The sequence below is a fragment of the Microcaecilia unicolor genome, chromosome 6, assembly GCF_901765095.1.
Source record: "Microcaecilia unicolor chromosome 6, aMicUni1.1, whole genome shotgun sequence".
In the NCBI taxonomy this organism is placed as follows: domain Eukaryota; kingdom Metazoa; phylum Chordata; class Amphibia; order Gymnophiona; family Siphonopidae; genus Microcaecilia; species Microcaecilia unicolor.
The window spans coordinates 83,312,409-83,327,050 of NC_044036.1; the positions used below are offsets into that span (position 1 = coordinate 83,312,409).

General features: G+C 43.0%; 1 protein-coding gene across 2 annotated transcripts in view; it reads left to right on the forward strand.

The window, feature by feature from the left end:
- The window catches only part of COLGALT2 (collagen beta(1-O)galactosyltransferase 2), a 148,871-nt gene extending 135,852 nt beyond the window's left edge, over positions 1–13,019 (forward strand). For both annotated transcript variants that reach the window (XM_030205353.1, XM_030205354.1), the window contains 5 exons: positions 766–872; positions 3,729–3,861; positions 5,506–5,633; positions 8,989–9,195; positions 11,728–13,019. In XM_030205353.1, the coding sequence (XP_030061213.1) occupies positions 766–872; positions 3,729–3,861; positions 5,506–5,633; positions 8,989–9,195; positions 11,728–12,004 (852 nt within the window). In that variant the 3' untranslated portion in view covers positions 12,005–13,019. The remainder of the gene's footprint in view (positions 1–765; positions 873–3,728; positions 3,862–5,505; positions 5,634–8,988; positions 9,196–11,727) is intronic.
- The last annotated feature ends 1,623 nt before the right edge of the window (positions 13,020–14,642 follow it).

Consider the following 14,642-nt stretch of genomic DNA (forward strand, 5'->3'; position numbering starts at 1 on the left):
TAGAAAATAGGATAACAGGACAGATGGCCTCAGTTAATCACATGGCCCAAGCTATTTGCTTTTCCCAGCCCATGAAAAATGCAGCAGGGCTGGCTGGCAAGCTCCACAGCTCAGTGATGTGTCTCCTTATGCTAGAGCATCTGGAAGACCCATTACTTCCTGCTTAGCTGGTCACATGATAACTGAGCCACATCTCAGTGCCATGGCTTCCACCTCACCTTGCCTGTCCAGCAGAGGGCGGACAAGGCTTAGTAGAATGAAACTTTAATTTGTCCTCACAATGTGGCCCATTTCTGAGACTTCTGTTGGGCCCGGCTGAGTACTAGCAAAGTTATGGAATTAATATGCTTGCTCATTAGTTGTGCAGAAAACTTGCATACGCCTAATTGTGTAATTCCCTAGGGTGTGTATGGACCTTTATAAAATAGGTTCTCAAAACCAGCCCACAGTATATGAACACTGAAGAACAAATTTATTTGTACATTAGTGTGTGTGCTTTACACATGTGCAAGCGTATTTTATATATAAAATACACATGTATATCATGATTCCACCCACATGACACCCCTGGAAATTTTACCCATTGCCATAAACCTGTATAAAAACAGGTTCACACTCTCATTTACTTTTTACATGTGTGCACACTCGTGCAATCTTGTAAAAGTCCTTTATCATGGAAAGAGCTTTATAAACGTACCCCTCCCCCCATAACCTTTAGCTATGATAGGAAAATATGCCAAATATTATTTTTATTTTTTTGCTCAGATTTTCATGATAAACTTGAAACGCCGCAAGGACAGACGAGATCGAATGCTGCAGAGTCTGTACGAAATGGAAATTGCAGTCACAATAGTAGATGCAGTAGACGGAAAGTAAGTTGTAATCTTCTTAAGAATATATTTTAAATCAGAAATTTACTAAACAGCATTATCTTCTCCAAGTTAAAAACAACAAAGTCAGAAAAAGGTACCCTAAATGACAAGATAACCACTGGAAGGAATAAGGCATGACCCCCCCCCCCCTTACTCCCCCATTGGTCACTGACCCCCCGCCCCCCCTCCTACCTCCCAAGGATGTGAAAGAAATAGTACATACCGGCATCTATGACAGCATCAGATATTATGACCAGTCCTATTAGAGCAGCAAGCAGGACCTTGGAGTAGCCAGGGGGTCAGTACAGTGGACTGTAGAGAAGGGGACTTGGGCCCATATCCCACTCTAACTGGTACACTTGTGGTGGAAAGTGTGAGCCTCCTCCCCCCGAAACCCACCAAAAACCTACTGTACCCACACATAAGTGACACCTGCAGGCTTAAGGTCTATTGTAGTGGTTTACTGTTGGGTAGAGTAGTTTTTTGGTGGATTTGAGAAGGCTCCCCATACAATATAAGGGGGTGAGGGGGTGTATCTAGGACCTTTTATGTGACATCCACTGCAGCACTCCTTAGGGTGCCCCACTGCTCTGCTGGGATGTCTGTGTGGCCAGTCTATCTGTATTTTCAAAAGGCATTTAATAAAGTACCTCATGAAAGACTCCAGAGGAAATTGGAGAGTCATGGGCTAGGAGGTAGTGTTCTATTGTGAATTAAAAACTGGTTAAAAGATAGAAAACAGAGAGTAGGGTTAAATGGTCAGTATTCTCAATGGTGAAGGGTAGATAGTGGGTTCTCCAGGGGTCTAAGCTGGGACCGCTGCTTTTTAACATATTTATAAGTAATCTAGAGATGGGAGTAGCTAGTGAGGTAATTAAATTTCCAATGACTCAAAGTTGTTAAATCGCAAGAGGATTGTGAAAAATTGCAAGAGGAACTTACAAGACTAGGAGACTGGGCATCCAGATGGCAGATGACATTCAATGTGAACAAGTGCAAAATGATGCATGTGGGAAAGAGGAACCCAATTTATAGCTACGTGATACAAGGTTCCACATTAGGAGTCACCGCCCAGGAAAAGGATCTAGGACTCATCGTTGATGATACATTGAAACCCTCTGCTCTGTGCTCACGAAGCAAATAGAATATTAGGAATTATTAGGAAAGGAATGGAAAAATTAGAATATTATAATGCTTTTGAATCGCTTCATGGTGCGACCGCACCTTGAATACTGTGTGCAATTGTGGACACTGCATCTCAAAAAATATATAGCAGAATTAGAAAAGGTACAGAGAAGGGCGACAAAAATTATAAAGGGGTTGGGACGACTTCCCTATGAGAAAAGGCTAAAGCAGCTTGGGCTCTTCAGCTTGGAAAACAGATGGCTGAGGGGAGATATGATAGAGGTGTATAAAATACAGAGTGGAGTAGAATGGATAGACATGAATCGCTTGTTTACTCTTTCCAAAAAAAGTAGGACTAAGGGGCCACACAATGAAGCTACTAAGTAGTAAATTTAAAACAACCCAGAGAAAATATTCTTCACACGTGTAATTAAACTTTGGAATTTGTTGCCAGAGAATGAGAATGTGGTAAAATCAGTTAGCTTAGCAGGGTTTAAAAAATGTTTGGATAACTTCCTAAAAGAAAAGTCTATAAGCCATTATTAAGATGGACTTGGGGAAAATCCACTACTTATTTCTAGGATAAGCAGCATAAAACCTGTTTTACTGTTCTGGGATCTTGCCAGGTACTTGTGACCTGGATTAGCCACTGTTGGGAACAGGATATTAGGCCTGATGGACCTTCGATCTGTCCCAGTATGGCAACGCTTATGTTTTCATGAAGAGAGAAAAGGTCAGTATAGACTGAAGGGAGAGTGAGAGGAACTGATCTAGATAGGCTGGCCAGGACAGTGGGAGACTGGATGGGGTAGGGTGGAGAGATTGGTGGAGATGGGCTGGAAAAGGAGAGGGAATGAATTTGGGAAAGCAAGAGAGACTAGTTAAGAGAAGCCGGCGGAAGGAGATGGAGAGTTTATATATTCAGAAAATGCTGCATTTGTGGGATCATATATACATGAGTGGATTTGGAGGATGGATCTTGTATATGGGAAGCTCTATGCAATGTATTAAACTGGGGAGAAATTGTGGAATGGTAAACTGGAATAATTGCTCTAAATGTTTAGAGACTAATAATGAAAGCCAATCAAATAACATTTTGGTGGTGGAAATTGTGGTTTTGATTATTGCCCAACCTGGCATTCAACAAGTGTTCTAGTGTTTGCCTCCTGAAGGGATGGTTCAGAAGCAGGACAGAAAAGGGCCAGGATGGGGAAGAGGAGGGGCAGATAATGGAGTTTTCTTTTTCAAAAAGTCAGGTATCCTATGTATATCATGCAGGATAAGAAGAAAGGAGAATATGATAGAGACATTCAAAGATATCAAATGTATAAAAAAGTGTAGAACATTTTTCAGTGGAAAGAAATTTCTTGAACAAAATGATCATGATATGAGACAGAAGGTGGAACCACAGATGCATTTCTTCATAGAGTGTTGGATGCACTGGACACTTTCTTACTCGAGATGGAGTGGAGAGAAATTGTATCAAGAAGCAGCAGTTTTTCCTATCCATGACTGTCACTGGGGTGACCAGATTAGGTGTACTGGGAGGGTTGTAGCGCAAGTGAAAAAAAATTCCTGGGTAGCTAGAAATGAAGACTCAAGGCACCAGCTCTTTTAATAAAAAATTGAAAATGGAGTCTTAATTTTTGTTTGTTTTAATTGACAATGGTATTAACTGCAAAACTGCTTTTCCTGGCACTGGTGCTTTAAGACTATGCCTCCTTTTTTCAGGGCACTGAACTCCAGTCAGCTGAAGGCTCTGAATATAGAGATGTTACCAGGTTACAAAGACCCTTATTCCGGAAGAGTACTGACAAGGGGAGAAATTGGATGCTTTCTGAGCCATCACCGTGTCTGGAAAGAGGTAGTGTTCAATTCATTCTGTCCAGATGTTGAAGCCAAAAAGAAAAGTGTTTCATTTTCTAAGATGTGACCAAGCACTGTACAGTAGGATGCTGATTATCTGGACTAACCTCTGCAGAGAGCAATCCGGATAATAAAAAAATCCAGATACGTGGACATTCCTTTTTGAAAGAGCACACACTTTGATCCTTACGTGTTGAGCATTATTTTTGGTTTTCAATAATAAATGGGAAAAAAATACCAAACTGTTTGTGGTGTTATACATTTTGTAGATCAGGCATTACGTGAAAACTATAATACAGAGATTATGATTAAAAAATTTAAAAAATAAAGAACAGAAGCAGTCTGGATAATTGAACATCTGGATAATCAGAGTTTGGATAATCGGCATCCTACTGTATATTACTTTTTTTTTTTTTTAACCTGAGTGAAAGGTGTTCGGGGATATATTAGGATATGGCTGGGAATAGAGAGAGAGGTAAATATTCAGCCGGCAGCGGTGAGCGTTTTGCTGACCACCACTGGTATTATTCCCTGATATTCAATGCCAGGCCATGTCCAGGCATCAGCATTGAATATCTGGTTTATGTGGCACCAGCTAGAACATAACCAGCCATGTGCTGACTCCACCCTGGAATGCCCCCAAAATAGCTGGTTTTCACTTAGGCACTAACTGCTAATTCTCTGCGGCAATAACTGGTTAAATGCCGCTGAAAATTAATGGATAGCCCAGAACATGCAATTTAACTGGTCAGCAGCCATTTCTGGCCAGTTAAATCATTTTGAATATCGACTAGTAAAGATTTTAAAAGATGGAGGGCTCTTCTGGATTGTTTAATCGGAGTCAAATTGCCCTCCTCCCCTGTGCTTTTTAATGAGAAACATGAAAGAAGGCTGTGCCCCTTGATATTATGAGCATGGACTTCACACTCTTAGCAACCTGGGTACTCCACAGAAGTACAAGACTACTTTGGAAGAGATCTGAATGTTTTGCTAACGATGGATATGTAGGACTTTCACAAGCAGAGATGGACTATGTACAGCCACATGAGCTGGCAAATCCTGAGGGAACAGTGAGGTTATGTGGTACCAGGACCCATTCCAAACAGTAGCCTTGTGGCTGTTGAGTAGAACAGAGCTGCTGTGCCTGTGTGTTTTGAACGTACAACAGCAGAACGCATAAGCAGTGGTTAAGGCCACAGATGTAGGCTTGCAGAAGAGTAGGCTTATCCTGAAGAGAAGAAAGCTATGGAAAGGAGAGGCTCAGCCCTCAGAGGCAGACCTCTGGAGGAAAAAGGTACAGCCCAAAGAAGTAGACTGCAGAAAGCGGTGGTTCTACCCATATTGGTAGGCCTGTGAAAGGAGGTAGCTTGGCCTACAGCAGTAGGCCTGTGAAAGGAGGAAACTTGAACCACAGTAGTAGGCTTGTGGAAGGAGGAAGCTTGGCCCACAGAGGTAGGTCTGTGGGGTTTGGTCCATGATGATGGTTACAGAAGGAGACTTGGGTTGTGGAAGGAGAAGGAGGTGATATTGGATCTGCAGATATGGGTGGTGCTGGCATCTGTGGTCACAAGAATTTTGATTTTGTGTTCCACATTTCTCAGCGGGTATTCTTCTTAGATTTCCTTTTAAATATTTTTTCTAGGTGGTTGACAGAGGGCTAGAGAAATCACTTCTTATTGAAGATGATGCGCGCTTTGAGCCTCAGTTTAAAAGAAGACTTATGAAACTGATGGATGATATTGAGGAGATCCAGCTAGACTGGGACTTGATGTGAGTAAATTAAAAATAAACTGCCCGATATTCAAAACAATTTATCTGGCCGATGACCGGGTAAATCACTTAGTCGGGGCTAGCCGCTGATATTCAGTGGCATTTAGGGGTCCTTTTACTAAGCTGCGTAAGCGTCTACGCACACCCAACGAGAGCCAAAATGGAGTTACTGCCTGGTTACCGTATGGCTCTTTCGGTAATTTCATTTTTGGCGCGCGTCTGATATGTGCGTCCAAAATTTAATTTTTATTTTTCTGCCACGCATCTGCTATGCATGCAGGTTATTACCGCCCGATTACCGTGTGAGACTTTACCCCTAGGTCAATGGCTGGCAGTAAGGTCTCAGACCCAAAATGGACGCACAACAATTTTGATTTTGCCACATGTCCATTTTCGGCAAAACTTTTTTAAAAAGCCCTTTTTACAGGCGTGCTGAAAAATGGATCTGCGCACGCCCAAAACACGTGCCTAAACTATCACAGCCCATTTTTCAATACACCTTAGTAAAAGGACCCCTTAACCAGCTAACTGCTGCTGAATATTGCTTTTAGTGCCGAACACAAGGCCAGCTATCTTAGGGGTGTTCCGGGAGCTGGGTCAGCGCATAAATGGAACTGTATAAATGTCTGTCCTATATTTATGTGTTAACCCATGGCTGCTTAAGTGATGACTTACATATGTGTTAGTCAGCTTAAAAATCACCAGATATTGAAAGCTGAAGCCTGCACGGATCCGGGCTTTGAATATCTGGGAATAATACCATCGGTGATGAGCAAAACGCTCACTGCCAATGGCTGAATATTGACCCCAAAGATTATAGGGGGTGTTTATAGGAATACTCCATATCTGGAAAGTACCTGTGGGCTTTGCACTGGTTTTCAGAGGGAAAGTGTGCAGACTTTCACACCTGCTTTTTTGTGTTGGTACATAGTTTCAAACCCTGGCCTAGCTCTGCCCCTAGAAACTCTTCTCCCTATTGCAGGTAAAAATAAGTGCATCATAGACCTTCAAGTGTATATTTTTACCCACATATAGGACAGGCAATTTACAAAAAGTATCTGGTAAATTAGCCATTTCTATGGCTTGATACCATCCGTATAATTTTACAATATACAGATAAGCAAATTATGTGTTCACCGATCTCCAGTGAATACATGACTTGCTTTGAATATCAATCCTTTTCTGAACAATGTGTGAAATCCTTAGTTTAGTGGTAAAAAGGCAAATGGAATGTCAGGAATTGTTTAGAAAGGAGTGGAGAGTAAAATTGAAGATTATATAATGCGTCTTTCTAGATTCATCCTGCGACCTTATCTTCATATAGCAGAACTAGACAAGGTAGAGAGCAGAGTAACCAAAAATAATAAAAAGGATAAAACACCTCCCTTATGAGGAAAAGCTAAAGAGGTTAGAGCTGTTCAGCTTGGAGAAGAGAAGGCTAAGAGAACATGTGTCAGAGGTTTATAAAATCCTAAGTGGGATGGAACTGACATGAGAACGCGGCAACCTTTGCTCGATAAGTCTCCACACTTTTATTGTCCAAGCCTGTAAACTTGAATATTGCAGTCGTTTATTTTATATATGCAGCACTTCCCTATGAACCTTGTCTTTGCAGAATCCAAGGACCCCTGACTCAGGAAGTAGCTGAAACATGGCTGTGGGGATATTGGTTTTCAATAAAGATCCCAATCATTTATTGTATCAATCCTGTATGATTCTTTCCACTCCTTAGCCGTCTCTGATGCTGGTTGTTTGTGTATCAGCAGAGTCTGTCTCTTTTCCCTTTTTGTCTGGATAAGTCCATGAACCATTATTAGCTGCGTAGAGGCCGACATTCAGCCCATGGTGGTAAGCAACTTGTAAGCCAGGCATAGCTGTGGGTTGAACTAACCCCTCATATTCAATGCTGGGACATGTGCAGCTCTCAGCATTGAATATCTTGGTAGGAGTGCTGACCTGGAAGTTAACCAGACCCCAGCCAATATTCAGACCAGTGCCTGGATAACTCAGGAGTGGTGGTAAGCCCTACACGGGCTTACCATGTGCCAATTTGGAGCTACCTCTGGCCCAATGTGGGCACAGGCAGTAGTTCCAGCACCAGTGTGCACCATTTCCCACGCTATCGAAAATATTCTGAAAATATTTCCGCAGGCGCTAACCTGGTGGTAATCAGGCAGCGCCACATGCTACCCGTGCTTCCTCCCCCCCCCCCCCCCCACGCGATAAGTGAAATCCTATTGCATGGCTGTATCTATTTTTTGGCCTTTTTACCTGCTGCGGTAAAAGGGGCCTCAACGTGTGGCAAAAATGGCCCTCGCTGTTATAACGCAGAGCTCTTTTTACCGCAGCTTGGTAAAAGGACCCCTCAGCGCATAAAGGGTGCTCTTTTTCTAAGATGTGGGAGGACCAATGCATGGGTAGAGTGCACCAGATCGGCACTAATGCCTAACTAGTGCATGCGCATGCCGGTAATTATGAGTTTGGCGCGTGCTGAATCCCGCAATAGAAAATAAATGTCTATTTTCTACCACGGAGGTGTTTCCGGTGGTAGAAAATAGACATTTGGCACACGCTGCATGGTTACCATGTAAGTAGCACATGAGCCCTTACCGCTAAGTCAATGGGTGGCGGTACGGGCTCAGGCCGTAAATAGGCACGCGTTAGTTTTAATTTCAGCATACGCCCATTTCCCGGTCCATTTTAAAAAAGCCCTTTTTCCCAGTCATGGTAAAAACTGGCCCAGTGCTCACCCAAAACACATGTCCACATACCGCAGACCAATTTTTACTGCGGCATGGTCAGAACAGTCTTTTAGCTGTTCACTGACTGGCTAAGTAAGCACATACAGTTTAGAATCCAATATTGCCACAAACCGGCTAAGTTGTGGTTCCACCCAAACTCCGCCCCCAGACTGCCCCTACCCCGGCCAGTTAGGGAGTGGCTGGTTAGCGGAAATATTTACAGCACTATCTGGTTAAGTGCCACTGAATATCGGTGGCTGACCAGTTCAGCAGGATTTAACCGTCTGGGCAGGAGCCTCCATTGCCTGATTAAACCCCTTTGAATATTGGACCTGTAGTCTTGGGAAAACCACTGCTTATTTCTGGGTGTAGGCAACAAAGAATTGATCTGCTTCTTGGAACCCCGCTAAGAACATGTTACCTGGATTAGCCACTGTTGGATACAGGCAGCTGGGCTTGATGGATCACTTGTCCAACCAGGTGTGACATATCCTATGTTCATATATAGAGGGATTGTCTGTGGCTCAGACTGGTACCCTCTTAAACTTTCTACGCTATATGTGTGGTTGAAGTTGTACATGTAAGTTCATTGTGACCTTTTCATTTTTTCCTAGCTATATTGGTCGGAAAAGAATGCAAGTAGAACGGCCAGAGAAGGCCGTTCCGAGTGTCATGAACCTTGTAGAATCTGATTACTCTTACTGGACGCTGGGCTATGCCATCTCCTTGCAAGGGGCTCACAAACTGATTGCAGCCAACGCGTTCAGTAAGATGCTGCCTGTGGATGAGTTTCTTCCCGTCATGTACAACAAGCACCCGGAGTGAGTAGACTTGTTCTCTACTATTTGCTTGATGTCTCTATAAACAGAAATTTGCTGTTGGTTCGGTAAATAGAATACAGAGGGAAAGGCTATTAGCACAGAGATACATAGCGTTTCTTACCGACAGTTGTACAAAAGAAAGCACAAAAGGGCCCCAGAACTGGAACAATGGTACAATCTTTAATGGACTGATCCCGATACGGGCCGTGTTTCGGTGCCCAACAGCGCCTGCCTCAGGGGTCAAAGCCAATTTCCTAAAGGTTAAAAAGAACCAAACAGTCCTTGTATGAGAATTGCCAAAGTTCTAGCAGATTGCACCAGACAATTCCAACCGCTGTAGTCGACTTTGACCCCTGAGGCAGGCACTGTTGGGCGCCGAAACACAGCCCGTGTCGGGTCCAGTCCATTAAAGATTGTACCATTGTTCCAGTTCTGGGGCCCTTTTGTGCTTTCTTTTGTATTACCTATAGGTGGACATTGCTAGAAATGTGAAAATAATTAGAGAAGGAGTTCAAATGAGGCAAATTTCAATCCTTGTCTTGTGATGGAATTTTCAAGTTTTCCACAGATTCTTTCCAATGGATCTGGAGAAATGAGATGTAGGTGACTCTTTTCTGAAGTGTCCCTTCCCCACTTCCCTTTTTGGTTTAAGTTTTTACTGGCACAGTTGTTTTTTATTTTCCCTGTTTAGAAAAATACTGGTCAATATTCAACCAGTGGCAGTAGTGTTTTGTTAAACACTGACCATTGCTGGCTCTTAGCCCCGGGTAGTCAATGCTGAGTCATGTCCGAGCACTGGCATTGAATATCCAGCTTTCACCAGACGTGTACTGGCTGCAGGGAGTTATGTGGGTCCGAGCTGATAGTCAGCCAGGTCACAGCTGAATATAAACCAGGATCTTGCAAGGTACTTGTGACCTGGATTGGCCACTGTTGGAAATAGGATGCTGGGCTTGATGGACCTTTGATCTGTCCCAGTATGGCAATACCTATGCACTTATGACCCACATAAGAGGAGTTCACATTTCCCTCTTCCACCCTCCCACCCCAAAACAGTCTGATCCGCCCTCCCAGGCACCAACAGTCTACTCCACCTTCCCGCCCCCCCCCCCCCCACCCCCCCGGGTCTACCATAACAGGCAGATGTCTTTGTACTGTATTCAGTAAAAAAGGAAGTGCATTTCTGTTTTTATTTATCCAGTGTTGCAGTACATGCCAAGTGTAACTTTTTGGGCTTCCCAGTTCAATTTTAGTCTACCTCTAGAGGCAGACCCCTAGAGGTAGTGCCGCAAGACTACCACTAGAGATCACGGTGAACATTTTAAGTCAGGAGCTATGAGGAGTAGGAGCAGGAGCAAGCAGGATTCATTTCTGCCAGGGGCATAGCCAGAACTCCATTTTTTAGGGGGAGGGGCTCAGGGGGGGACTGGAAGGGGCCAAACATTTCCTCTCAGTTTCCTCCCACCCCTGCTTGCCTGCCCTGCCTGGCCAACCACCACTGCAACATACGTTTGCTGGTAGGGATGCTCATGCCCCACCAGTGAAAGCGATTCCTTGCTGGAGCCCCCACCCATGCTGCCTGAGGGTGTTCCAGCCACCAACGCCAGCACTTCTGCACATGCTCAGTTCAATGAATGGACTGAGCATGTGCAGAAGTGCCAGCTTTGATGGCCTGGAGCACCCCATTGACTTCCAGCTGCTCGGGCAGTATGGGAGGGGGTTTGGGTGGTGAATCTCTTTGGCTGGCAGGGCTTGGGCATCCCTGCCAGCCATGCACCTGGTGCCATAATTTTTGAGGGGGCGTAAGCCCAAAGTGGAAGCTCCCAGACCCCTGAGGCCTCCCCATGGCTACTTCCCTGGCTTCTGCCCTGATGACCACTAAACCATCAGGCCTATTAAGGTAGGACTAGGAGGCTTGCTGGAACTTGGGGGGAGGCTGGGAGGGAGGATCGGACTGTTGTTAGAGGGCCAAGAGGGTGAATTGGAACTTTGGTGGGGGGCTGTGAGGGGAGATTGTACTGTTGTTAAGGGAATGGAGGAGGATCAGCTTCAGTTGGCTACCCAGTAGTTATGCAGGTGCTGGCTGACTTTTAGTGCCACCACCTGCATAGCTAACTGGGCAAAGTCAGGACTGCCGTTTATGCGGTCCTATGGGTACAGTTACCATTGAATATTGTTGACACCTGCATAATTCCCAATTCCTCCCAACTCCGCCCTGGTTGCTTTTTAGATAGCCAGTTAGGACCAAAATTCAGCGGCACTGCCGGCTCCCCAAGTGTGATTTAAGCGGACATGTAAATCTCTTGTGAAAATTACTGTGACTGAGTTTCCTGTTGAACTATGTAGTTACTGGTAGATAAAAGTTGAGAAATAGTGTTAAGATGATCAATTATAGAATTCAATATAGATCTGACCCAAACTGCTGTAACGTTCTTGAAAGAAACCTCATTTTACTGACATATATTCAACCCAGAACATTTTAATTTCCAAACAATTTTTAAAAAATGTTAAGAATATGATTTTCCTTTTTAGAGCAAGTTATATGGAACATTTTGAACCGAGAGACTTGAAAGCCTTCTCAGCTGAGCCCTTGCTTATCTATCCAACACATTATACGGGACAACCAGGTTATATCAGTGATACAGAGACATCCACAATCTGGGACAATGAAAACGTAATAACGGACTGGGACAGAGCCCAGTCTTGGAAAACCCGTCAACAAGATCAGATCCACAGCGACGCTCAGAATAAGGACGCATTACCGCCGCAGACATCCCTCGACACAACATCTTCCAGGGATGAGCTGTAATTAGCTGGCTGAAGGACTCAGCTGGTCTCCCTAATGTAGCTCAAAACAAATACTTCTAGGCACAGGAGCCGGCCCTGTGGGTGCTTGAGCACCCCCAATATTGAGAAATTCCTTGTATATGTCCAGGGATGAGTTATTTCCACTGGGCTTAGCACCCCCAATAATTTTGAAAAGTTGGCTCCCATGCTTCTAGGAGTTTTAAAAATTTCCTTTTCTGTTACGATATCTTAAGGCAAATCAGGTTAAATGGGATTGTAGGTTGAATCTGAAAGGGGATAAACCTAATCATCCGAGAGTGACTCTAAGGGAATAATGGACAGTATCGCCCATTTTGATCTGCCTCCATGCTGTGATTTATTAGCTGAAATTCCATCTGCACTGGCCGCTGTTTTTATGTGGTACCTTGTGCACAATCCAACCCTGTATTTATAATGATAAATCTAACGTATTGGGTTATGATGTGCAACATTCTACTTCTCTTACCATGCTCATTTCACACTTCATGCTGCTGTGTAACATCAAGGGTGCTTTCCTTAGAGCCCTTGAGAAAAGGTCAACATCTTTCTTGATGTCAAAGAAGATGCCACCAATGTGCTTGCCCTGGAGGCCAGAACGTGGCTCATAACTGAAATGCATTGATGCAAGATCACAGCATCTATTAGAAATTATACTAGTAATCAGTGTTGTGCTGTGCTTTCTACAGACTGTGGAAACCTGTTCTAGGTGATCTGGCTCAATCATATGAAAACTGTCTTGTTATGATGTGCTTTGTACTTCCCTGTACAGACCTACAGAGAAGATCTCAGCACGTATCTTATGGCATTTTCAGAGTGTTGTGCAGCTACCAGTACGTCATTTCCTTAAAAGTTGTATAGTAACTGGATAGATAATTTTTAGGATAGTAAGGGGTATCCTAGCAGCCTTTTTTCTTCTTTTGTTTTTTTTCACAACATAAATCCCTTTATCAGCAGGTCTGATAATAAACAGAACTGGAGACAGAAAGTTACTGTACTGTTTTTAATTCATGTCATGCTAATTTAAACAATGAAAGTTCCTCATGGACTATTCCACTGTCAGCTCAGTAATGTTATGTATATGGCTTCGATTCTTATGTGTTTATGAACTGTAAATTAAGGTGTTAATCTCTCACCTAATTAGGGGTTCATCAAGGGTACAAAAAAAATCTACAGTTATTGGTGTTTTTGCCCCACAAGTACTAACTATATATAGAGAGAGAGAGACAGAGACAGAGAGACAGAGATTTTTTGTGTTTTGTTTGCTTTATGTATTTACCACCTTTTTAAAAAGTTTCACCCAAACTGGTTTACGGTAAGAATAAGCCGGACATAGGCAACAGACAATTACAGCAGTAAAAATATTCAAATAACAATACACAATCAGTGGCAATTTAGAAGGTATGTCCAACTCAGAATATGAGTCAAAAAACCCAGTGCAAAGTCAAATTTTGGCAACATAGTAATATGTGAAGCACTAAGTATCACTGACTGAACTTCGGTGGGAACTCATTTCACACTGGGAACATCTAGATGGATTTGTGTTAGACTTACCGAGCATAAATCTAGGATTTCTTGTGGGAATAGACTGGCCCATTAGTGGCTCACTGGTTGGATAACCATCATGCTTTTACAGAAATTCGTTGAAGAGTAATAGAGCAGATTTGTATGGAAGTGGAGGGTAGGGATACAGAGCAACCACTGAACTTCAAGGAACAAAGATGGATCCGATTTACATTTTGAAAACGGTATCCACTAGGTGTTTAAATTTAGAGGTTCATTGGTCATCCTTATAATCTGCCTCCTGTTGATTGGCTTGTGTAATGTCAGTTTATCCTTATTGGCTTTCTGGGCTTTAAATGAAGTAATGGCAAAGATATCTTTATAGCAGACACCGTATTGAAAACAATGAGTGACACATTGAAGAGTAATGGGTGTCACGCTAGGTATGCTTAAACATTTATTTTCGTATGTGGGCACTGTTTTATGTAGTTATGGATTAGTGGGACATATTTCATATTATACTTGCAGGACTAAAGCCCTGACGCAGCTGAGCAAAACATGGTCCGTGTTGGCAGCAGTTCTACATGTTGAGGAAATGATTTAGAGTGATCATCTATATTACACGATAAGTGCTAATACTTACTTTTTAAGGGAAGAGATCGATATTAAAGGCTTATGAGTGTTTATAGAATTATTATGACATTAATGACGATTTAGGTAAGTCACTGGAACGTGTTACCAGTGTGAAACGAGTTACCACTGAGGTTCAGTCAGTAATACTTTGTGCTGCATTGCCTAAATTTGATTTTTGCTCTGGGTTGTTTTTTTTTTTTTACTTGTATGCTATTGTTTGCCCCCACTTTTTGTTAAGACGTTGGGATATAATTGTTTGACTAATTCAACTCAGAATGTGGACATCTAAGTCAGTACATCACAAATGGACATCCATCTCACGTGTATTTTAGAACAGGAGACAGCCTGTGAGATGGACAACTATATCCTGGAAACATCCAACATGAACATCCATTATACAAACTGAAACCTCCAGATTATAAACTGTTTAGAATAAGGGACATGGATGTCTGTGTGGCAGTATAGGAACATCCACATAGACATCCAGA